Source organism: Meriones unguiculatus, chromosome 6 (assembly GCF_030254825.1).
Source record: "Meriones unguiculatus strain TT.TT164.6M chromosome 6, Bangor_MerUng_6.1, whole genome shotgun sequence".
In the NCBI taxonomy this organism is placed as follows: domain Eukaryota; kingdom Metazoa; phylum Chordata; class Mammalia; order Rodentia; family Muridae; genus Meriones; species Meriones unguiculatus.
The window spans coordinates 30,631,090-30,657,374 of NC_083354.1; the positions used below are offsets into that span (position 1 = coordinate 30,631,090).

The following is a 26,285-nucleotide window of genomic DNA, read 5'->3' on the forward strand; positions in this document are numbered from 1 at the left end:
CTGCCATCATCTTTAGCGTATCAGAAGCCATTTTGCCTCCCAAGTTTCCATTTTGATTATAAGGTGAAATTTAAGTTCAAGTTCTCAGGCCCTATGTGCCTGAGACTAGGATACAATTCAACAGTTCAATACTCACTGCTCAGAATAAAACAATAGATGATAAATGCATGTTCTCTTGGAGTTAAGACCCCAACATGCTACTATGTTTCTTACTCTCAGAAAGCTGGAAAGCTCCCCTACACTAGCCCCAGCCAATCAGCTTAAAGTACTTTGTTAGCTACCTAGATACAATACAATATACTTGGAACAAAAGTGATTACATTTAGCTAGTCAAAATGATGTAATGTTTCCCCCAGCCCTCGATTCCTACATCTGGTTACCTGGTTGTTACCTGGTTATGGTTATATATACACACACACACACACATTTATATGTATGTGTGTGTATATATATATATATATATATATATATATATACCTGCCTTAGAAGCAGACTGGTGTCACTGTCTGGCTCCTGAGGCTAGAGGTAGCCCTGGCTGGTCAGTTTTGTTTAGTGTTGAATAAACTTCCATCAGTCTTGAGTCTGGTGTTCGAGTGGTTAGTGTGCGGCTATTCCTGAACCCATAACAAATGATTTTTTTATTGCTTGAAAACTATTTGATAACTTCTAGTGTCAATAAGATACAAATGCTGAATACAACAAACTATGTTTATCTGTCTTTTCAACAATGACCACTTGAACTTAAGAAGAAAAAAAGGCCCAACACCACCGCCTTTGTGAACTAACGGCTAGTGGAAAGCCAAACCTTCCCAGCCCACTTCATATTCTCCCTCAGCCACTTCAGGGCAGAGCAGTGCCCCAGACTGTACACCTGCTCCTGGCTAATGTTGACTGTCATGTGCTTGATGAAAAGCTTGGGGTCAGATATGCGAGCCGCCATGATCAGTCTTTCCACTGCAGCTTGATAGTCATCCTTGCTTCGAGATTTGCTTTTTTCACATCTATAACATGAACACAAAGTCAGAAATTCAGAAAGTCACAAAGTCAGAAAAACACAAAGTCAGAAGCAATGTGGTTGCTGTAGGAAGGTTCCTGCATTTATCCTTCCAAACTATCATTTTATCAGTGACTCAAACTTTTTGGACCATGGCTTGCAATCCAAGAGGCATTTTATGTTAGGACCCAGTAGCAATGGTTAAGGAAACACGGATCTACAACACAGATAGTTACCTATATGTCTGTATTTACAAAGTTAATAACTATAAATAGTAAGCTGTATAGGTTAGTATTAAGTACAATACAGCTTGAATGATTAACAGTTTCACTAGTTTTCTCTTGGTATTAGTTGGTTTTAGTTTCAAGCAAGTACTTAATATGTAGCTAACATTTAGTAACAAATTGTAGAGCTGCATAGTTTTCTTTGGTCCTGATGGGCACTTCATTATTTTAATTTTCTTCAAGCTCCATTTGCCACCAAGTGTGACTGTGTTTGCTGACACAAAATTCTTAATTTACGGTAGCTCTTCCTCTGTTTGGAAATGGTTGAAAGTATTTAAAATATGAGACAATGTTTTTCTTGCTTACTCCTTCTTACTCTTGGTACCTTGTGGCAGGGGTCGGGGTGGGGTGGGGTCGGGGAGGGGGAGGTGGTGTCCATGAGCATCAGGTTCTAAGAATGATTCTAGTTAAATCAAGATCAGTGCAGACCACGGGGTGACCTAGGTGAGGCTTCCACTTCAAGACAGGAACGAGAATCCAAATGCCTTCTAGGGTCTCCTGACTTAGATGAGGCACTTTAGAGCCCGACAGCCTGAAAACTGCATAGGTGGCATGTTCCCAATGTCTGAACACGAATACAATTCTGTAAAGGTTAACATTACCCTGAGGCAGAACTCAGCACACCAGCGAGACAAAACATACTGGCCTTTATAAAATCCAAGATCTAGGTATGTCACTAGTTATGGACGAGGGCTACAACTACCATCATATTTAACAATGAACTGAGAGGCTGCAAGTGTGGGAAATGAAATACAAGAAGAAAATCAAATTCTTTTAAGAATAAAACCTAAACCTAGACCCCCTCATGTCACACAGTTGTACAGTGTCAAATAAAGGAAACCCATCCCCTATGAAACTACAGCAGCAAGAACAATAGTTTAAATGGGTTTTCAAAAAACAAAACAAAACAAAAACTGCAAGTAAAATGATTTCCTTTGTTAAATGGGGCCTATACTAAATCAAACAAAGAAAGCAGATTCAGCATTTCTGAGTATGGGATGTTAGGGGGCCATTTGCCATGAGCCAGTTAGATTTGGGATACTTCTGTTAGAGAAACTATTTCTTGTTCCAATTTTCAAGGATCTTTAAATAGTGAAGAACCTTGGAAGACAAAGACAGTTTCTCCTGGAGCAAAAGTTAGGCTTGCTGACACCTTCAGGCAGTGTCTTCCTGTAGAGAAATGGAAAGAAGACTGGGTTCTTTAGGCCTGGCCTTCCCTTCCTGCCAGGGAACCTCCACATGTTCAGGAGTGCTTGAGGGCTATCAGTAGGACTCTGGGGTGAGAAAGAATCTTGTGGATAGTGGACCATCTGGCTCTTTGCAGTGTCTCTAGCACAGCACGCTTGTGTTCTAAGCTAGCAGGCACCAACCAGTGGCAGGCCAGCTACAAAGGGTCAAACCTCAGGCCTCCACAGTCCCTTCTTGAGAGAAGGGCACCTGGCTTTCTCCTAGCCCTTTCTCTCTTGTATTACTCATTCTGGGAGAAAGTGGCACTCAAATAGCCTTTTTCTTTCTTTCTTTTTAATTATTTACTTTACATCCCGATCACACTGTCCCCTCTCTCCTCCCAGTCCCTCTCATCTCCCTGCCTTTTTATTTTTAAAATGAGTGTTTTATGTTAAATTTTACATTTAAGAATTATTAGGATTCTATAGCTGAAAACCTGAAGCATTTCCCAGAGATAAGGGTTGTATAAGTGTCCACACTGGAATGGCATTTATGTCAGACTGTCATTCAGGATTTTAAGGTATAAGGAAAAGATTCACTGCTAAATTTTTTTAAGACCCTTTATGATGCCACACTCTGTAACAGAAGAAAGGTTGCTATTTAAAGAAGATGCGTACTTTAAGACGTGCAATAACATCTTTGAAGTCGCTGAAGTGTTTACTAGCTGGGAATCAAGGCCAAGGCTCTGACGAGCATGCTCTACCCCTGAAGTTCATTCCTGGCTCCTTAACTTGTTTGGTTTAAGCCTCAAGGAGGTCTTGTTCTTTGTGAGTTTGAATGTCACCAAGTTTATAATAAACACCACATGACCACAGTGCATTCAAGGCAGGGGTAGAGCCACATCTATGCTCAGAACACGGCTGGACTTGTATTGACTCACCTTTTCAAAACGATCTGCAGCACCTGTGTGGGAGCTCCCGCGCTCTGAATACTACTAGCATTAGACACCAGAAATATTTCGATAGCTAAAAGCATTTCAATCTCGGATAGGTAAGAGGGAACCAGGAGGAGTTTCCGGTGTACGTTCCCCTCTGAGAGTGGGTAGCAACCCAGTGACAGAGCGCCTGAAAATCAAACAACAGGTTACACTTCCCCAAACCTCCAAGGGTAAGGCTTAAGGTTCTAAGTGTCCACCACGGGCAGCTATTATGGGCCAGTGTAACTTTTCGCAGCTGCGGATTAACTGCACCTTTTACCATAGTAAGCATCTTGGTACATCTGACACGACTGTTTACAAGACCTTTGATAAATGGCCTTTGAGTTTTACTGTGAAAAATAGGACATAATTTCAGAATAGTTTGTAAAGTAGCCAGGTGTCAGGTGGTACATGCCTGTGATTTCAGCACTTGGAAGGCTGAAGCAGAAAGACAAACAAAAGAACAAGAAGAAAAAAATATTCCCAACCAGAACAGCTACTTAGGTTTTAATGAGATTTGATCTATAAACAACTATGCTTTTGTGGTCACTGTCTACCTTGAATTATGAATAATAAAAAAGACTGTAGTGTAAGGGTGCCACTTGCTGTTAAATACCTCATGTGTCAGTCTGTGTTTACTTAGAGGTGCCATCATACCACATGGCCATTACTGTTCCCACTCTGCCTGGCAAGCACTGAGCACTAGATAAGCGAGCAGGTCCATCCTCTACATGGCTGCCGTACTCACCAGGTCACATCTAAAAACCTCATGGTTCAAGAGAACAGATTTAGCTTTAAACTGTTTGTCTAATTATTAGAAATGATAGTTGATACTCTTAGGATACCTAGATAGACACAGACAATATTACATACAGTTTATCATAATCAAATTAAATGTATGTGTAGATTTTGTTTAAGATGTTTGGTTTTTCCTTCAAGGAACCACTCCAGTATAGGTGATGATGCTAACCTCGACAACTCTAAGCATAATCCAAAGACGTCCAGTAAATTTAACATTTAAACTTTACTTATTGTTGTGTTTGTCTGTGCATGTGCATAAAACATGAGATCCTGTTAAAAAATCAAAACCTAAAGAACCCCCCCAAAAAAACAAAAAAGTGTATTAAACACTTAAACTTATTACCTATGATGCAATCTAATTATTTTTCTATATTATTGGGAAGAATTACCACTTGCTAAAGTGATCATAGCTGGGAGTTTGAAAACATTTCTCATCAGGTGGGGTTGCTAGGCTATCTCACATCTGAAATTTTAATTTTAATTTACCCAACTCATTTAGTCCTGGATTGTAAGATATGTCAAACAATTTCAAATTTTGTCCTTTATTTCCTTCACTTACCCTCTACTGGAATTGATAACATACCAAGAAAAAAAATGGCTCTTGTAAACAAAAGACAAAAAAGCAGGTTTCGAAAGACAACACAAATCTGTCAGACTTTTGCCTTTGACTATGTACCAACTATTGTGTTTGCGTATTTAGAATCTAGTTTTAGGCCAGGAGTGGTGGTGCACACCTGTAATCCTAGCACTTGGGGAGGCAGAGGCAGGCGAATCTCTGTGAGTGTGAGGCCAGCCTGGGCTACAAAGCAAGTTCAGGACAGCCAAGGCTACACAGAGAAACCCTGTCTTGAAAAACTAAACAAGCAAACAAACAAACAATAATAAAGCAGGTTTTAAATATTATAGGTGGATCCTGCATTAGAAAATAATCAAAAGCAACATATTAAGAAGTGTCAACGGAACTTACTTTTGTAGTGGGCTCTGGCTTTGAGCCACAAACAACTCCTTCCTAAGGAAGTGATGAGTCTCCTGAGAAAGGAGAAGTCGACTGGGATGTTCTTAGAGACCATGAACTCTGCTACAGAAGATGACATGCCCAGGCTGTTACTCTCTATGCAGGCATCAAGGAGTTTATTGAAAAGAAGGCTACACTGGGAATCCTCCACAGCTTCTGAAATGAAAATAACAATACAATAAAATGAAACATGACTCATGACATAAAGACCAATATTCATCTTCAATTTCCTTCCCTCCTCCCTCCCCCAGTCCTTTCACACCACAGGAATCAGACTCACAGAACTACAGTCATCTTTCATACTCTTCAAGTAAGAAACAGAAAACCTTTTGACAAAAGCAAAACCATAACTTCCTCTGCAATGAATAACATAAAAAGCTTGACAAAGACTTCAGAAGGTGCACTAGCTTCTCTGCATGGGGTTAAAGATGCAATCTTGAAAATTTTCATGGTTCTGCTTGAACAGTTTACACCTCAGCCTTCAGTTTTTCATGACTCAAATATATTTGCTCCTAATGTTAACTCAAAACACACAGACAAACAACCAAACCCCCAAACCAACCCTTTAATTATTATCACAGTAGTAATTTCTAGGAGTAAAAAGTCCCCTCGGAGAGTTCCAACTCTGTTACTTCTTTTACTCGGTTGGGTCTGTGACCTATGCCCTAGGTCCATGTCACTGTAGGATCTTTAAGTGGTCCAGACTTTATCAGGAAATGAATCTCTTTCCCTTTAATATCTTCCTAAACACTTTTCTAAAACCCCAAACTTAATCTATCACTCCTCACCATGTTCTACATATGGAGAAAGGAGCTCCTTCAGTTTGTCACTCATGGACTTCTAAAATCTCGCACAACTGTCTGTCCATCTCCATACCTTATCAACACGACTGTATAAAGTAAGGACATGCCGGGTGGCAGGCCTTAGGGACACTGAATTAAAGAAAGTATCACTATGAGGAAGGCACTTCCTGCCATTGCTAGCTACCAACAGCATCTCCATGAATCAATGGAAAATGAGGTTGAGAGGATTGAGTTGAGATCAGGAGAAGGTCCTAAATCATCCTCTAAACCTGTCAGTTTTCCTGACCAAAGCTTCTACTCATAGGCTCACTCCTCTCTTATCTTAAAGCTTGAACTTGAACTTTTAAGAGAAGTCATTTATTCCAAGATTACTAAGGCATATATTTATAAATTGAGAAATACTAACTAAACAGAATAAGATATGAAGCATGTACCCTTTAAGAGACAGGCAGGAGCTCTGTGACTTTAAGGCCAGCCTGGTCTACAAACTGATTCCAGGAGAAGTAGGGCTTTGTTACACAGAAAAAACCCCGTCTTCAAAGACCAACCACTAAACAAACAAAAGGCATGAACATGCTCCTGGTGTACACAGGATAGAAGAGGGAGGAAGGATGCGCTGATCAGAGCTGCTGACAAACAACCAGAGAAGCATCTAAAACCATGTGCTCAGTTTAAGCAGAACACACTGTAGAAAATGACTTCATTAAAAACACTGGGACATAAAACCTATCTATTTCTTATGAACTGAAATAATTAAAAATTATCTCTTATTAACTGTTAAGTACCAGATTGACAAAAAAAAAAAAAAAAAAAAAAAAAAAAAAAGGATGGTTGTGCTGGAGAGATGGCTCCACAGTTAAGAGCACTTGCTGTTCCTATGGAGGATCTAGGTTCTGCTCCCAGCACCCACATCAGGCTGCTCACAAACTGACTGTGGCTTAAGTTCTACGGGGATCCAATGCCCTCTCCAGGCCTCTATAGGCAGCAGGCATGTATGTGATACATACAAACATACCATACGCACACACACACCACTCACTCACACATATAAAATAAAAATGAATCTCTTCTAAGATAATGTAGACTTTAAAACACATACCTTGAGAATCCTGAAAGCCTGGCAGATTCTGCAAAACCTCAAATGTCTGTCTATAGAGATTCTTTCCCAGGATTTCTCGGGCAATGGTGCAGAGCAAATGATACCGATTACGCATATCCAATCTATCACAAGGCCAAAGTGGTGTGTTGATTATCCATTCCGATTCTCCAAAAGAAAAACACAAGCACACCATGAAGATGACACGCCTCAGGGTAATCACAACTGGGAAGATGAACATCTTGGCTTGATGCCACTTTTGAACAGGGGCTATGAAGCCATGGTCAACATTCCCCACAGCAGCTGAGCCTGGACTTTTGAAGCTGGACTATTTGGGTTCAATGTGGCAGCTTATATCTCAAAGTATTAACACATCTAATTACATTTTTTTCCAGACAGTGTTTCTCTGTGTGGCCTTGGCTATCCTGAAGCTTGCTTGGTAGACCAGGCTAACCCTGAACTCAGATCCACCTGCCTTGGCCTCCCAAGTGCTGGGACTAAAGGTGTGTGCCACCACTGCCTGGCTTCTATTTCAATTTTTTGATCTGTAGAATGGAACTGTAATAGTTTCAGACTTAGGGTTTCTATGACAACTAGGCCATATTAAGAACAAACTTTGTCAACCAAGGCTAAGTTAAAGCTACTTTCTCAATCATTTTATACACAGTGATTTTTCCTGTCTACATATTCACTGAAGCTCAGACCAAGCTTTCAGCTCAAGCTCAGGATCAACCACGGTAATTATTACACAGACAGGGTACAAGGAGAGTAATTACACAGACAGGTGACAAGGAGAGTAACAGTCACGAGTGTCCACTCAGGTCAGAACTTACCCCTCAGCACCCAGATGGCACCATCCAGGCTCCCACTTTTGATAAAAATTTCTGCTGCAACATTTACAATTTGACATCTTGGTGCTACTTTCTCAGGTCCTATAAGTCCTTTTAAACTTGTAAAATGTATTTTTAGCTCATACAGTATATCTAAGACCTTCCTTCCCTGGAATAAAATAAAGAACACAAAATATCCTTCACTTACAGTATGTGAGACACAAAGTCAGTGTCACCATGCAGAAGACAGTTACCAGTCTGAAGCTCTACGCTGGACTGACAGTTGTCAGACTGCACCAAGACTTTGCTTAAGCTTTTCCTGTTTGGTCACAAAGATGGAAAGAAGGAAAAGGAGAAGAACTGTATCTCATATTAACCATCCCCTCCCTGAACCAACACGTACTTCCCCTTTTGTTGATCTTATGCATTAAGTGTCTTCCCTCAAGACAGTATAGGGCATGTGGCTCACACCCATATGCTCAGCACTTAGGAAGTCGAGGCAAGAAGATTGTTGATAGTTTAAAGCTAGCCTGGGGTTTTATAGCAAGGCTCTGTTTCAACAAAACTCAAACAGAAAGAAACAAAACAAAACAAAAAAGATTTCATTGTTTGGAAAAAGGTTTCCAAATGTTAATTTAATATGGAAGACTGTTATGTGTTTTCACTCCTTTTATAGTTTTCCAATCTGAGATCCAAGAGAGCTGATAAAAATGAAGATAATTTGTCACCAAATTTAGATGGACTGCTAGTAAGGTAGAGCCAAAACTGTTAGCTGAAAAGTTATTTTTAATTCAGTAAATGAGTGATTTGACAGATTTTTACATACAGATGGTCTCTGGTTTGGAATTTAGGTGTGCTTTATTATTTTCAACTAGAAGCCAGCCTACTAGCTCTGTAAGCAGCTCAACAAGAAATAACTTTTTTGCGTGTTTTTTGAAACAGGGTTTCTCTATGTAACAGTCCTGGCTGTCCTGGAACTCATTTTATACACCAGGCTGACCTTGAACTCACAAGGATCTGCCTCCCAAGTGCTGAGACTAAAGGCATGCACCACTATGTCTGAAAGATTCATTTCATTTTAAGTTATCTCTGTGTACATGGATGTAGGTGTCTGAGGGAGCCAGGAGAGGGTGTTGGATCCCCTGTGGCTGGAGTTAAAGGAGTTGGGGGGTGGCAGATTTGGGGAGCTGGGAACTAAACTTGGGTCTTCTGCAAGAGCAGTACCTGTTCTTACCACCCAAGTACCTCCTCAGCTCCCCAATGAAAAACTTTAACCTTTGAAGGGTTTACTGGTGCCTGAAATTCTTTTGGCTATTGTTTTAATAGCTCTTTAAAAATGTTACAAATTAAAAGAAAGAAAACAAAAAGAAAAAAGAAAAGAAAAGAAAAGAGCTGGAGAGAGATTAATGGTTAAAAGCACCGGCTGAACCGGGCAGTGATGGCGGACGCCTGTGATCGCAGTGCTCGGGAGGCAGAGGCAGGCGGATCTCTGTAAATTTGAGGCCAGCCTGGTCTACAGAATGAGTTTAGGACAGCCAGGGTTACACAAGGAAACCTTGTCTTGAAAAACCAAACAAAAACACACTGGCTGCCTTTACAGAAGGCGTCGGTTTAGTCCCAGCATCCACATGGTGGCTCACAACCACCGGAAAACATCAGTTCCAAGGGATCTGATGCCCAATTTTAGACTCCACAGCACCAGGCATGCATATGGTGCACATACATACACCCAGGCAAAACACTGATATACATTAAAAAAAAAAAAAAACCACATTAAACAGGAGGTTAGAGGTACAAGTCAGCGGTTTGTCTTGAGCGTGTGGAGACCTGGGTTTGTCCCCTGGTGCTAGGCAAGGCTGGGAAGGTCGCCTGGCTGCACAGTGCAGGCCCTGAGTCTGGACCCAGCGCCCTGCAAACACCGGGCAGTGAGCACGCTTAGAATCCCCGTGCTGAGGGGGCGGGGACAGGCGGCTCAGCCTCCCCGTGCTGAGGGGCGGGGACAGGCGGCTCAGCCTCCCCGTGCTGAGGGGCGGGAACAGGCGGCTCAGCCTAGCTGACAGAGAGCTCTAGTTTGATTAAGGTGAGACAATGGCAGGAGAAAACAACCCCTGCTTCTACATGTGTCAGCATGGGCAAGCACACATGCATGAATGCACAAGTACACAATAACTTTTTTTTAAGTTAAGGAGATGTTAAAAATATTCTGAACTTGTGGGCTACACAAAAAACAGGCTGTAGGCACAATGCGGCCATGGGCCTTAGTTTACAGACCTTTGTTATTCTGTACTCTTTTTTTATTATTATGTAAAATACTGTGAACAAATATATCTTTCAAGGGATAATTTTTAACTCAATTTCAACAATTTTGCCTTTATTCTATTGAGAAAAGAACAGGCTTGAATTGGGCATGGTATGCATGCCTATAACCAGGAGGCTGAGCCGGAGGAATTTCTGTGAGTTCACGGCCAGCTTGGTTTACATAGTGAGTCCTAGGATAGAACAAACAAATAACAAACCACTTCCCAGTAAGTCAGGTGATATGCAGAATCAACTCCCTGAGCACAATAATTAAACTTTTTATCAAGACAGAAAAATTGACCAATGTCTTAATGACCTAAGAAACAGCAACCAAATAAACCAGGACAGGCTAAAGTTTTAGCTACGTCTGTATACTATCAAAAGATTTGTTCAATAGTCCTCCAGTGTGCAGGCAATCATGTCCAAGAAGTGAAGGCTTTGGCCTTCCACTAGACCTGCAGCTGAGAGGGACCCTGCTACCTCACATCTACCACAGTGAGCATTACATTTGAAAACCTACATACTTTCTGTTCAACCAGTCTGAGTGCAAACTTTTCTTGAATACATGAATGTTGCATACATATAAGTGAACCTGAGCTTAAATGCTACTGCACAGACACTCAGCTGTGACATGACCAGGGTAACAAAGCTCAGCCAGAAACCTAAGTTAACAGTGGCCACTCTTAAATCACTGCATTTTGCTACCTCCATCCTCAGACCTTCCTTCACACTGGATTTTCATGCCCTCTATTTGGACTTTATTGAGTCTACAATTCAGTTGATCACTTCAGGGAAAAGCAAAGGATGCAAATAGTGTGGTTCTGAAGGCTGGTGGAATGACTCCAAGGGTGAAGGCTGTGATAAGAAGCCTGATGACCCGAGTTAGAGCCCTGGAAATACATAATGGAAATGGAGAAGTAGCTGTTGTGAACTGTCCTTTGACTACATGCATGCGTGCCATGGTATCCATAAATGAACACCTGTTAGACTATACAGTGTGTATATGCATGCACACACTGCACATATGCAAATAAATAAATGAAATTCAACAGAGCAGAATGATCTTGAGTCTGCAGACCACCTCCATAACGGGCTCAGTTAACAGTTAGACATGGACAGGGCACACGGTGTCTATTCAAGGGGTGATTTGTGAAGAGTTTTGATGATTGTGAGCATCTTGGGTCCATCTTAAGGAAGGAATTTTGAAGCTGAGCATGGTTGTCTATACCTTTTATCCCAAGACTCAGGAGGCAAGGCAGAGGCAGAGGCAGAGGCAGAGGCAGAGGCAGAGGCAGAGGCAGAGGCAGAGGCAGAGGCAGAGGCAGAGGCAGAGGCAGAGGCAGAGGCAGAGGCAGAGGCAGAGGCAGAGGCAGAGGCAGAGGGAGAGGCAGAAGAATCTCTGAGTTCAAGACTGGCCTGGTCTACACAGTGAATTCCAGAATAGCCAGGACTATATATAGACCATGCACCCTGTCTCAATAAGTAAACAAATAAACAAATGAACAAACAAATGAATACATTTTAAAAAGCACTTTTCAACATTATAATGTCAACTCAGGAGTTGTCAAAGTAGATTATAAATTGAGAAATTTTAATAAATATATTTTAGTACATCCTTTTATGTATTGCCTGTAATTAGAAACTAACAAAGCAGCTGGTGTCTCATCACCTCCTCCCACATTTACTTCATGTGAAAACTAAGAACTTAGTAAGTAGTCTAGGTTCCATTCTGTTGTGCTTGAAGTGATTATTAGAAAAGTTCTGATTGGAAGGATTACTCCTATTCTGTTCCTCATTCTAAAACTTAAGATTTTCTGTACCAAACCAAAGCAACATTTAGTGAAATACCTTGGACCACAGCAACAGCCTGTGGTAGAAGTATGCAGCACTTATTCCAATCCTTCCCAACAGGGTCTTATCCACCTCACTGTATTGTGGGTCTTTGCTAACTGAAACATGAAGCAGACATGAAAAAGAAATACGACGGTCACTTACGATGACTCAAAGTTAACCGAAATCCAACAAGCCAAACCTAGCCTGAGAGATAATGGTGGGCTGCTGCTGGTGGTGGTTTGTTTTTTTGAGACATTGTCTTTTCTGTCTGTAGCCCTGGCTGTCCTAGAACTCACTATGTAGACCAGACTTACCTTGAGTGCTGAGCTTAAAGTCATATGCCACCAAACCCAACCCAACAGTGGATTTATTTTGGAAGAACTGTTTAAAAATTGAAACTGTATGGGTTTCATGTACAGTGTAGGAGAGTTACTTTCTGGTCTTTTACAGAAAAAGCTTCTCATACCCTGACAGAGGCCATAATAGCAACATGTCAACAACAACATTTCAAGCCTTGGGTAGTCACTTACTTCTATAATCCTAGCACTTAGGAGGCAGGGACAGAAAGATTACAAATGTAAAGCCAATTAGGGCTGGATATGAGACATTATCTCAAGAGAATGGATTTGTAAAGGCTATACACTATTTTTTGATTTGCAGATAATAGAAACCAGTGGTATAAAAAAATTGGGTGCTCCTATATCACCAATTTTATTAACCTAAAAAAATACATTCATGTTCTGTAAAATCTTTGTTACTAAAAACCAGTTCATATCACATTATTATAATCTAACATATAGGTAGATGGAAACATCCACAGATTTCAGCCGTTTGAAACTGGCAACACTGGCTCAGCCTCTGCATGAGAAGAGTTTTACCCTCCGGTTAGCCACACCACCTGCAAAACAGTAACATTTTACCTGTGTCAGCAAAGTCACAGAAAGGAACACCTGGCCTTTCTTTTGTGAGTGTTTCAGCAACACAAGCGCAGAATCTCTGGAAATCTGCAAATTCTTCACAGCCCATTTTTATGCTAATGTACAGGTTTCCCAATTTGGTCCAGTCACCTTTTTCTTTGCAACTCTATTAAAGTTATTAAACATGAAAGAAAGGAAGGAAGAAGAGGAAAAAAGTAAGAACTCTACCGTCTCTGCAAGCACATGGAGCACACAGGTACATGAAGGTGTAAGAAACCTGTTAGACTAAGCCTGGGAAGTGAAAACCACTGCAGCTCCACTTTCTCACTACAGCAGAGTCTGTGAATTGCAAACAGCACTGAACATGTAACTGTTCAGTTGCTCTGGGAATTGAGACCCAGAGCACTTGGGTATGCGAGCGTCTCTGTCTGTGGCAACACATTACTTCTTTACTGCTTTTAGAGGGAGCACCTTTTTTTTTTTTTTTTTTTTTTATTCATGATTTGGGCCTACAAAGAAAATTCCAGCAAACTCACCATTTCTATTTTCGTCTGTAAACTAAGAAAATGTTTCCTTGCCAGTGCAAAGGTTGTTTCAAGGACAACCCCGATGAGCAAGGCTAGGCTAACAATAGAGGGGATACGATGGAGATGAAGAGGAGAGTCGTCTTTAAGGCTCCTCTGTCTTACTCTACCTCATTTGTAACTGTATGTCTGTGTGTGGGTAAGCACGCATGAGCGCTGGTGCTTTCAGAGGCTAGAAGAGGGCTTGTGTATTACAGCTGAAGTTACCGGGCAGTTTTGAGCTGCCTGACATGCATGACAGGAGCTGGGTTCAGGCCCTCTGCAGGAGCAGCCAGGGCTCCTAACCGCTGAGCCATCTCTCCAGTCCATCCCTCTTTCTTACTCTAAATGTCAGGAGAGTCCACTGTGTCCTAGCTCTCATCAGTTCATAGCTACAGCTAGCTACACTGAGAGGCAGCCAAGCTTCTGCCCAGCACTGAATTACAGACTAAGCTTTAGATTGACTTTACCATGGCACAAGTTAACTCTGAAATGGAGGTTACTTTGAGGATTAATTTAAAATAGCAATCCTAGATTTATTGTGTGTAGATGTGGGGGTGGGGCAGTTAGTGGAATTAGAACCTAGGACTGTGTATATATGAGGCAAGTGATCTCCTTCCAAGCTCCATCTTCAGCCCACAACCCTGGAAATTCTCATGCTTTCTTTACAAAATATTACTCTTTAAAAATGTAACTACTAGACTTCTCTTCCTTAGCATTTTCTCTAGCAGTGATATTTCTAAAGCTAGTCTTAAAGTGGAAAACATCTTGTTACTGGTTTTCAAAGCCCAGCGGTAACTTTGAGGATAAATGTCATACCTCCACTTCACTCAAGGCTGAGTCTAAATCACATTTCCAGTTCTTTTTCAGCTGTCTTATTCGTAACCTTCAAATCATAAGAGAGAGTTGATTATGCCTATTTCATTCCTAAATCACCAGTGCTCCTGTCTGTTCTATAGTTTAAATATATAATACGCCTGAGACAAACTAATGCATAGAAGACACCCTAAAAATGATTTACAGTCTAATTCTTTTTTAAAAAACAACGAATTAATTAGTTATGCTTATGTCTATGGATTTGTTACATGTAGCATGTCCACATGGTTGTCAGAAGACAATTTGCAGCAGTGAGTTTTCACCTTCCGCTGAGATAGGTGTGTTAACCTTTCTTGGTCTCCACCAAGACACAGATCTGATAGCCCCCTATCTTACCTGGATTTGGCTTCCAGAACTGCAGCTATTTCTTGTTGGGATGCCTGTGTTTGGTATAAAAGCTTAACAATATAGTTCAAGTGCTCTGAGTCAGGGACCATCCCAGCTTCAACAAACTGGAGAAGGAAACAAACAACCAAACAACCAGTAGTCATTCTTGTAAAAATGTGAAATATCTGAGAAGTCAATGTGTGAGAAATGACTAAGACAGTGACAGATGGAGGAAAACATAGGGACAAATAAAAACTTATTAGCAGCCAGGTGTGATGGCACAGGCTTTTAATCCCAGTACTCAGTGATGTAGAGGCAGGTAGATTTCTCTGAGTACAAGGCCAGCCTAGTCTAAAAGTTCAGGACAGCTAAGGCTACACAGAGAAACCCTGTCTTGAAAAACCAAAACAACAATAACCCACCAACGCCCCCTAAAACTAAAAAATCCCAACTTATTAGCAAAATTAGTAGCATAATTTCCCTCTCGTGTTTGAGAACCACAGAAAGATATCTTAATGATTTTAACTGAAAGTGGGAACAATATTTTCAAATATAAAAATTGAATCTTCCCATTTCCATGTTATCTCAACCACTTTGTCATGTCTGTCTGTCCTGGTGTAGCTCTGGCATTGCTGCTTCATCCCTGATGGTAAGTTTTGAGATGTCTGTCCTAAGCGTCACTTCAGGCCCTGGCCTTGAATTGACAACCTATGTGAGTGACTGCCCACATGCAGACAACTACTTAATTCTGAGATTTTCCTTAGCTCTCACTTCTCACATCCCTCTTTTTCTTGTACCTCAGCTTGAATGGAGAGTCCTGATCAAAGTATCTGGATGCTTCTGGTATGAGAATTGAAGAACAGGAGGCAGGTACCCCAAAGTTATTATCCTGACATGCTGGGAAGGCTTGAGGCTATGGTGGCTTCTGCTACAGGTCCTGTGACTAGCCATGGAATGCCACCCCAGGACTGGGAGACTGGTTCAGCTGAAGGTTTATGGACATAAGCACTGTGGCTATATTCTCCTATTGAGAAATTACTTGAACAATGAGATGTTTGTATTTTATTTACTTACTTTGTGTGTAGTATGTGTGGTGTATATACACGAAGTGTGTGTGGTTGTGGGGGCATACTTGCCATGGCTGTGTGTGGTCACAAGACAACTTTTAACAGTAAATCTATCTCCTACCTTAATGAGACAGGATATCTTTTGTTATCTGTGTACCCAAGACTAGCTGCACCCTGGCTCCTGGCTATTGTCCTGTTCCTGCCTCCCATCTTTTTTTTTTTTTTTTTTTTTTTTTTTTTAAAGATTTATTTATTATTTATACAACATCCTGCCTGCACACTAGATCTTACTATAGATGGTTGTGAGCCACCATGTGGTTGCTGGGAATTGAACTCAGGACCTTTGGAAGAACAGTGAGTGTTCTTAACCTCTGAGCCATCTCTCCAGCCCCTGCCTCCCATCTTAACAGTGACAGAATTACAGACTCAGCACTCACCTAGCTCTTTACAATGTGCTCTGGGGATCTGAACCTAGATCCTCAGGCTTGCACAGTACTTTTTACCCACTGAGCCCCATTCTCAGTTCCCCCTCCCCGATATATTTTTGGTATTTGACAAAATGTATGCCTTATCTCCCTCATCTAGATTTGAAGGGAGTCGCAGAAAATAAAAATTGCGACGGTGTCCTGGTTGTACTTATTTATTTTGTCAACTTGACACAAGCTGGAGTTATCTGAGAAGAGGGACCCACAACTGAGAAAATATCTCTGTAAGACTAGTCTTGGGGCAGTTTCTTAAGTAGTGGTTAAAATGGATAGGCCCAGCCCACTGTGGATGTTACCCTTCCCGGTAGGTGGTCCTGGACTGAGCACGTCAGGAGGAACAAGTCAGCAGCACTTTTCCACAGCTTCTGCTCCAGGCCCTGCCTCCAGGTTGCTGCCCTAATGTTCCTTCATGAAGGTCTATGGTCAGGATAAGTCAGCTGAAACTAGCACTCTCCTCTCCAGGCTGCTGTTGATTAGGGTCTGTTATCACAGTGATAGATTTCCCAACTAAGACTTGGGATAGATAAAAAAAACCAGCAGGGAGAGCAGAGAAGTCACATTTTCCTGTGAGGTGCCATTCGGTCACTGAGAACGTAAAGCTGAAGTGAGACAGTCTCTTTAACTTGTAGAAAAAGTGCCTTAAATTTGATAGTGGAGTCTGAGCAGGTCCTAGAAACAACTTTTATCTAATAAAACAAACTGGAAACTGTTTTGGTGAAAAACTAAAAATAACTGCTTCTTGCCTGTTACAAACTCGAGCCCTTTAACTATTTCTGTTATCTCTGGGTGTAAAGCATGGTCAATTTTATTTTTAAAAAGGAAAACAGCCTCAACAAAGAAAGAGAATTTCAGGCCAATATCCATTCTGAACACTGATGTAAAAATACTCAACAAAATACTCACAAGCCGATTCCAAGAACACATCAAAGATATCACCTACTATGACCAAGTAGGCTTCATCCCAGATACGCAGGGATGGTTCAATATACTGAAATCCATCAATGTAATCCACAACATGGACAAACAGAAGGAGAAAAACCATCTCCTTAGATGCTGAAAAGCATTTGATAAAATCCAACATTCTTTTATGTTTAAAGTCTTGGAGAGATCAGGGATACAAGGCACATACCTAAACATAGTAAAGGCAATATACAGCAAACCTATAGCCAACATCAAACTAAATGGAGAGAAACTTCAATCAATCCCACTGAAATCAGGGACAAGGCAAGACTGCCCACTCTCTCCATATCTCTTTAACATAGTTCTTGAAGTCTTTGCTAGAGCAGTAAGACAATTTAAGGAGATCTAGGGGATTCAAATCAGGAAGAAGTCAAAGTATCACTATTTGCAGATATGATAATATACATGAGTGACCCAAAAATTCTACCAGAGAACTCCTACAGCTGATAAACACCTTCAGCAATATGACTGGATACAAAATTAACAAAACAAAACAAAACAAAACAAAAAAACAAAAACCAAAAAACTGAAGCATTCCTGTATACAAAAGACAAACAGGCTGAGAAAGAAATTAGGGAAACAACACCTTTCATAATAGCCACAAAAGCCATAAAGTACCTTGGCGTAACTCTAACCAAGCAAGTCAAAGACTTGTATGAAAAAAAAAAAACAAAACTTCAAAGTCTCTGAAGAAAGAAACTGAAAAAGATATCAGAAGATGGAAAGATCTCCCATGCTCATGGCTCAGCAGGATTAAAAGTAAAAATGGCCATCTTACCAAAAGCAATCTACAGATTCAATGCAATTCCCATCAAAATACCAACACAATCCTTTACAGACTTGGAAAGAAAAATTCTCAACTTCATATGGAATAATAAGAAACCCAGAATCGCTAAAACAATCCTCTACAATCAAAGATCTTCTGGAGGCATCTCCATCCCTGATCTCTGGGTGTACTATAGAGCAGCAGTAATGAGAACTGCAGGGTCCTAGTAGAAACAGACTGGAGGATCAATGGAATCGAATAGAAGACCCAGAAGTAAACCCACACACCCATGGACACCCGATTTTTGACAAAGAAGCCGAAACCATACAATGGAAAAAAGCATCTTCAACAAATGGTGCTGGTCTAACTGGAAGTCTATATGTAGAAAAATGCAAACAGACCCATATCTATTTGCACAAAATTAAAGTCCAAGTGGATCAAAGATCTCAACATAAAACCAGACACACTAAATCTGTTGGAAGAAAAAGTGGGGAAGAGCCTCAAACTCATTGGCACAGTAGAAAATTTCCTGAACAGAACACCAATAGCTCTGGCTCTAAGATCTACAGTTAATAAATGGGACCTCATGAAAATGAAAAGCTTTTGTAAGGCAAAGGACACTCAGCAGAACAAAATAATAGCCTGCAGAGTAGGAAAAAAAATCTTCATCAACCCTACATCTGATAGAGAACTAATATCCAGAATATATAAAGAACTCAAGAAATTAGACACCAGCCAACCAAATAATCCAGTTAAAAATGGGATACAGAGCTAAGCAGAGAATTCTCAACAGAGGACTATAGAATGGCAGAGAAATACTTCAAGAAATGCTCAATATCCTTGGTCATCAGGGAAATGCAAATCAAAACAATTCTGAGATTCCATCTTACACCCATCAGAATGACTAAGGTAAAAATACTCAAGTGGGCAACACACGCTGGAGAGGATGTGGAGAAGCAGAAACTCTCCTCCATTGCTGGTGGGAGTGCAAACTTGGAAATCAATCTGGCGCTTTCTCAGAAAATTGGGAATAGCACTACTTCAAGATCCAGCTACACCACTCCTGGGCATACACCTATTCAACATGGACATTTGCTCAACTATGTTCGTAGCAGCTTTATTTGTAATAGCCAGAATCGGGAAACAACCCAGATGTCCCTCAAAGGAAGAACAGATACAGAAATTGTAGTACATTTACATAATGGAATACTACCCAGCTATTAAAACCAAGGAAATCATGAAACTTGCAGGCAAATGGACGGAACTAGAAAAGATCATCCTGAGTGAGATAACCCAGAAACAGAAAGACACACACTTATAAGCAAATATTAGCCATATTATATAGGATAGTCATCTACAGACCTAAAGAAGCTAAACAACAAGGAGGACCCTAGGGAGGATGCGTAAATCTCATTCATAATGGCAAACAGGATGGACAGAAGTGGCAGGAGAGAGGAAACAAGATGGGAGTTTATTATAGAGGGATTCTTTCAAATCCTTTGAAAGAATTCACCCAACAGGGGCTTGAAGCAGATGCTGAGACTCAGGGGCAAACTTTGGGCAGAGCACAGGGAGTCCTATGGAGGAAGAGAGGGGTGGAATTAGAGGGACATGGAGGGGACAGGAGCCACATAAGGAGACCAACAAAACTAAAAGGTCTGAGCTCAGAGGGTCCTGCAGAGACTGATGCACCAACGGGGAACCATGCATGGAGAGGATCTAGACCCCCGGGTCAGATGTGACCTATTTGCAGCTCAGCCTCCACGTAGATCTCTGAGTGAGGGGAGCAGGAGCTGTCTCTATCATGAACTCAGTTGACTGCTCTTTGATCACTCGCCCCTGATGATGCATCTTGCCAGGCCACAGAGGAAGAGGATCCAAGCAGTCCTGATAAGACTTAAGCTATGGGCAGAAGGCAATAGTGAAGAACTCACCCTTCCGGTGGACTAGGGGAAGGGGATGAAGGGAAGAGGGAGGGAGGGTGGGAAGGGGGGAGTTGAGGAAGGGGGCCTCAATTGGGATATACAATGAATAAATAGTGAAGAAAAAAATAAAAAGGAAAAGGAAAAAAGCTCCCCTCCTAAACCCATTGAACTTTCTGACATAATACAGAAAGCACTATGAGGGTTTACTGTTCTACTTTGTAACATCTCAAACAATGCCTGCTGGTCTCTGCATTCCCCACCAGGCTTGATATCAAACGGACAGAGCCAACTATAAAACCTGTGAAGGAACAAATTAGCTACCTTGTAACTGGTTCCCATACAATCTACCTATACCGGGTGTGGTGATTCACATCTTTAACCCCAGTGCTTGAGAGGGAGGCAGTTCTCTGGGACTTTGAGGCCACACTGTATATAGTGAGTTCCAGGCAGAACTGTATGATGAAACTCTATTTTGAAAAACCAAACCACCACAACAAAAACCTATCCTTTAGAAGTGCTCAAATGCCAGGTGGTGGTGGTGGTTGTGGCAATGTTGGTGCACACTTTAATCCCAACACTCAGGAGGCAGAAGCAGGAAGTTGGGGGCCAGCCTGGTCTACAGATTGAGTTCTAAGTCAGCCAAGGCTATAGAGAGAAACCTTGTTTCAAAAACAAACAAAGCTCAAAAACTAGGGTTAAGTATAAGCTATTTTGTGACATGCTAGGTTAACAGCATGTTTATGAACATAAAACAAGCTCTGAATTTCTGCTTCTCCGTAGTTTGTAGGTTAACTGGATGGAGTACATTATACTACTAGAATCAGGTGCAAAGATATATAAGGAAATATTACCATTGCTGAACCCCGAAAAAGTCTCCAAACGGACACAGATACTGCATAAAGCAACTGTTTGTTTTTGTTTCTTGAGACAGGTTTCTCTGTGTAGCCATGGCTGTCCCGGACTCACTTTGTAGACCAGGCTGGCCTCAAACTCAAGAGATATGCCTGCTTCTGCTTCCCAAGTGCTGGGATTATAGGTGTACTCCACTGAGCTTGGCTTGCTTTAAGAACATTTAGGAATGCCTCTATACTAACTGTGGAACTAACAACCTCTGCAAAAGAACCCCACCATCCCAAGATAACCCCAATCATTACTCATTTGACATTCTCTGATTCTCTATAACTGCTGTAGTTGAGAAACATTCTTTTTTAAAGACAGGCTCTCCTATTGCTCAAGCTGGCCTCAAACTCAGTACTTCTGATGTTCCTGCCCCCACCTTTGGAGGGCTAGGATAAGAGGCATGGACTACCACACCTATCTTTACCCAGTGCTGGCTGGGGTGCATCAGGTACTTTGAAGCATTGCACAAAAGTTAAACTTGGGGGCTTGCTGCACAAGCATGAAGCCCTGTGTCTGGCCCCCCAGCACCATGTAAAAAGCTGAGCACAGCAGCTCATGCCTGTGATCCAGTGCCAGGGAGGTAGTCACAGGGCTCCTGGGGTCTTGATGTCTACACAGCCCGGCCAAAACCAGTGAGCCCCAGTTCACAGTGTGAAACCCTGTCTCAAAAAAAAAAAAAAAGGTAAAAAGTGATGCTGATCCCTAGTCTCCATGTACACACACACACACATACATAACATGTTAAAATTTAATGTATTTCTGGATAGCATTTCCCAGGCATGGGCAGAGAGACACCTTGTTGGTGGTGTCTTCTGTCAGTCGGGGGCAGAGCAGATGCCATCCTTTGTTCATTGGAGCTTGCTGGCCAAACCTGTCTTATGCCTAGGGCTCAGAAAAACCAAATCCAATTGAATCCAGGCAATGCAGCTCAGGAGGAGGAAGACAGCAGAGGCCTGCCCTCGGCATGCAGCACAGGCAGGTCACACACCTGCCCGCCGTCAGGCCACGCAGCCCAGAGGGAGAACGGAGGGTCTCACTAACCACGCGGCCGGCCTGCAGGGGGAGCCACACAGTGTGCAAGTACATGGTGGTCAGGTGCGAGAGAGAGAGAGAGAGAGAGAGAGAGAGAGAGAGAGAGAGAGAGAGAGAGAGAGAGAGAGAAGCAGCCTGAGCACTGTGAGGCCAGCCCTGCCGCCTGAGGCCATGGCGAGGTTCCAGGCTGAGCTGCCGCTGAGGGCCATAGCTGAGTCTGTGGTTATGCTGTGGCAGGGGTCGGTGTTGATGTCCACGGCTCATATTCCACTAGAGAACGCGGGATGACCCTGCTTGGGGCAGCAGCCGGGACTACGTGGCTGTCCAGGTGCCGTGCATAACTGGCCCCGCCCCTCACGGGATATGGTGCTCTGGAGAGCTGGTCCTATCGCTCACAGGCAGCAGCACTCAGGAAATGGGCCCTGTTCCTCGCCCAGGCTGCACAGTTGAGCTGACCCTGGTTGCAGGAGTGTGGGTGAGCCAGCCTCAAGGCCTGAGTATGGGAGAGCTGACCCTGCAACTCACCTGCCATGGGGTGGCACAGGTGCAGAGGTGACGACCCCTGCCACCTGCAGCAGTCGGGAAAGCTGCTCACAGGGTCATGAGCTTGGGAGGGCTAGCCCTGCCCCTCACCAAGTGTAGCCCTCAGGAGAGCAGGCCCTGTGCCTCACCTGGGCAGCACAGCAGAGGTGACCCTGGTGGCAGGAGCACAGGTGAGCCAGCTCTGAGGATGACAGTGTGGGAGAGCTGGTCCTACCACTTGTCTGCCAGGGTGGCATGGGTGCCAATGTGATGCGCCCACTTCCACTGATTGGGAGAGCTGTCCCTGTCCCTCCCTGGTATCGCACTGAAGAGTGGGCCCTGCAGCTCACCTGGGAAACAGAGTGGAATTGGCCCCAATGGTGAAGGCATGGGTGAGCCAGCCCTGAGAGTGTGAGAGCAGACAGACAGTGGCACCGGGTGGCCTGGCCGGAGCAGTGCTGGAGAGCTTGCCCTGGTGGTGCAGATAAAGGAGAGCTGGTGGGCTGAGCAGCTCTGCTATCATCCAGGCCCAGATCCAGGGCTCTGAGATGGCCTACCCCCAAATCTGTATCATCTGAGAACAACTGAGACGTGTGAAAGGACCAGTCCTGCTGTTCCAAGCTATAGGATCTCCATGACACAGGGCAACAACAGGATAACTGGGAGGAGTCTTGGTGAGGATCCAGTACTGATGGTGTCACAGAAGCCAGAGATCATGAACTAGACTATTGACTCACTGCAATGAACATTTGCAAATGAAGATGTGTGGACAGAGAGTCATACCGTGGGACACACTGTGACACACTACAGATTCCTCAATGAGATGCTTTCCATGCTTTGTTTTGTAGTTGTTTGCTTGTGTGCTTTTTTATTTTTGGGAAAGGTTGCAAGGGCAATGGGCAGAGATGAGGGGATGGGGAGATAAGCTGGGGTAGATGATGTGAAACTCACAAAGAATCAATAAAAAAAAATCTCATTTTGCTTAATGTCAACTTTAAAACCAATTTCTAACTACTTTATTTTAGTTACAATTTTCTATGTATATACTGATTTGTTGTGACCTTAAATATTTCAGAGAAATCATTTCTTTTAGCTATAACTAAGAAATGAAGATAACTGGGCTGGATGGTGGTAGCACATACTTTAAATCCCAGCATTTGGGAGGCATAGGCAGACATATCTCTGAGTTTGAGGCTGGCCTGGTCTACAGAGTAAGTTTCAAGACAGCGAGGGCTACACAGAGAAACCCTGTCTCAAAAAAGATAATTTACAATAAAGAAGAGCCATTTGAATACTCAGGGGTACTTGTGTAAGGAAAATCAGTCCCTGGAGTATGCTTCTGAACTACGGCGGGAGGCAAAAGAACATTTACAAATTGTTGAGCAACTAAAACATTGATAAAACATAGAAAAAGAATTACGTGGAAACAGTCTGTTTTTGTTGTTCCCTATTAGAGAATGAAGAGATTAAAATCATACCTTGCAAAAAATCTCAATTAAGGCAGGTACAGCATTCCTTAACTTCATAGCTGCCACATACTCAAATATTTTTAGTAATATTTTCAGAGCAGGCTGAATAAAAGAAAGAAAAAAATCATACTCACTTTCATGTGTTCAGTGAACCTTAAATTTTACAAATTCACTTATACTTAACAATGTGCTGTCTGGGGAGCACGTGACAGGCAGACATTTACGTTCTAACTTTAAGCACACAATGCCGAGAGCACGAGGGTCGGTGCCCATGCACCTTGCGGTTACTCACCAGCATTTTAGCCATTACGCTGAGCTGCACTACCTGAAAGACTTCCTTCAACAGACAGTGCTTGAGCAAAGAAAGCAAAAGGTCATTCAGCACTTGCAAACTGAAATGTATCCCTGGGGGAAACTTTCTGTAGTACTCCAGAAATATGTGTGCTGAAAGTGGAAAAAAAAAAATTAGTCATTTGCTGGTCTTAAGCTGAAAGTAGATCAATCTTCTATAAAAATATTATATAAATTCATTCCTTGAAAGGGACCGGAAATGTCCAAAATATCTGATGAAAATGAAGGCAAAAAGTCAAAACGGCATTGTTATCAAAAGTCAAGCATGTTGAGCATCAGTCTCCAGGGTGGAAACACCATGCCTTACTACCTCATCCTCAGAGCCTCCCTACTAAAGGGCTCTGAGGCCTGTAAATGGCCTGGAGAGGCACAGTAATTTGATGATGGGTGAGGGCTACTTTGACACTTACTATTCTTTCTTTTTAAAATGTGTTCATGCATTATGTTTAGTGTTCTGCCTGTGTGTCAGCCTGCACGCCAGAAGAGGGCAGAAGATCTCATTAGAGATGGTCGTGAGCCACCATGTGGTGGCTGGGAATTGACCTTTGAAGAGCAGCGAGTGCTCTTATCTCTAAGCCACCTCTCCAGCTCCCCTCTCTTTCTTTCTTTCCCTCCCTCCTTCCCCCCTTTCTTTCCTTTTTCTCTCCCTCTGTCCCTCCCTCCCTCTCTCTCTTTTTTTTTTTAGACAGGGTTTGTCTGTGTAGCCCCTGCTGTCCTGGAACTTGCTCTGTAGACTAGGATGGCCTTGAACTCAGAGACCTGCCTGCCTCTGTACCCGAGTGCTGGGAGAAAGGCGTGCACTACCACTGCGCAGCCAAAAATGGTTTCCTATGAAAATCTCAGTTCTCCCAATATGAAGCTGGGCACGGTGGTCCATACTTTTAATCTCAGCACTCAGGAGGCAGAGGCAGGCTGACCTCTGAGATCAGCGTAAGCTCCAAAACCACCAAAGCTACACTACACAGAGAAACTCTGTCCTGAAAAACCAAAACCAAGACATCCAAATAAACCAAAACCCCAAAGCATCATGCAACAACAATCAACTTTGTTATAAAGCTGTTTATATATCGCATGTGTTTTCCATCAGAACATATGATAGATTGCTCTGTAGTCTGGGGTAGGCTGGAACTTAGTAAACCTCCTGCTTTACTTCCTGAGTTGTGGTCACAGGTATGCACCATCAAGCCCAGCTACAGATACTGATAATGTGAAATAAACATATAATTCATAAATAAAACCAGGAGTAGTTAGAAAGGGCCAGAGAGATAACTCAGTGGTTAAGAGCACTAGCTACTTTTCCAAAGGACCCAGGTTCAATTCTCAGCACCCACATGGCCGCTCACAACTATCTGTAACTCCAGTTCCAGAGAATGGACACCCTCAGACAGACCTGCAGGTAAAACATCAATGCATATACAAAGTACTTTTTAAAAAGGAGTTGGAGAGTTGGTTAGTTCTGGACACCACTTACTAACATGTGTTCTTCGTCCTTGCCCTTAATCTAGTTTAAAATTTTAACTTAATTTTTGTTTCAAAATGGTCTTTCTGGGGCAAGCAAGATGGCTCAGTGAGTGCTTGCTGCTGAGCCTGAAGATCTAAGTTTGATCCCTGTGACTCACATGGTGGAAAGAAGAGAACTGGCTTCTGAAAACTGTCCTCTGGCCGTCACATTTGCACTATGGCTCTCTCTCTCTCCCTCTCTCTCTCTCTCACACACACACACACAGTGTAATTTAAAAAATTTAAGACGATCCTTCCTTTCTGATTGGAAAAGGGTTGCTTCCTCACTGACAACTAAGCAGACTGGGTATGTTAACTTCTTTATTTCCCCTTTTCTCTTCTCTTTCTCTCTCTGTCTCTTTCTCTCTCATTGGGAACACAGGAGTCTAGTAACCACTGGCTTTTCCTTTCCAGATGTTTAAATTCTCATAATAGAAACAAATATGTATTTGTAAACAGCTGACTGAACTGTCACTCTTACAAGCTGGAACACTCCTGTTTTTACTAATGATAAATCTAAAATATTCT

The 26,285-nt window shown here is 42.4% G+C and overlaps 1 protein-coding gene across 1 annotated transcript in view; it reads right to left on the reverse strand.

Annotated features, from left to right (window-relative positions):
* Nucleotides 1-539: 539 nt before the first annotated feature.
* The window catches only part of Topaz1 (testis and ovary specific TOPAZ 1), a 61,849-nt gene continuing 36,103 nt past the window's right edge, over nt 540-26,285 (reverse strand). The window contains exons 10-20 of the mRNA XM_021654482.2: nt 24,199-24,350; nt 23,916-24,008; nt 14,790-14,905; nt 14,397-14,463; nt 13,018-13,180; nt 12,113-12,213; nt 7,970-8,135; nt 7,140-7,304; nt 5,190-5,393; nt 3,386-3,569; nt 540-1,001 (exon numbers count right to left, since the gene is read on the reverse strand). Coding sequence (XP_021510157.2) covers nt 782-1,001; nt 3,386-3,569; nt 5,190-5,393; nt 7,140-7,304; nt 7,970-8,135; nt 12,113-12,213; nt 13,018-13,180; nt 14,397-14,463; nt 14,790-14,905; nt 23,916-24,008; nt 24,199-24,350 — 1,631 coding nt within the window. The 3' untranslated portion in view covers nt 540-781. The remainder of the gene's footprint in view (nt 1,002-3,385; nt 3,570-5,189; nt 5,394-7,139; nt 7,305-7,969; nt 8,136-12,112; nt 12,214-13,017; nt 13,181-14,396; nt 14,464-14,789; nt 14,906-23,915; nt 24,009-24,198; nt 24,351-26,285) is intronic.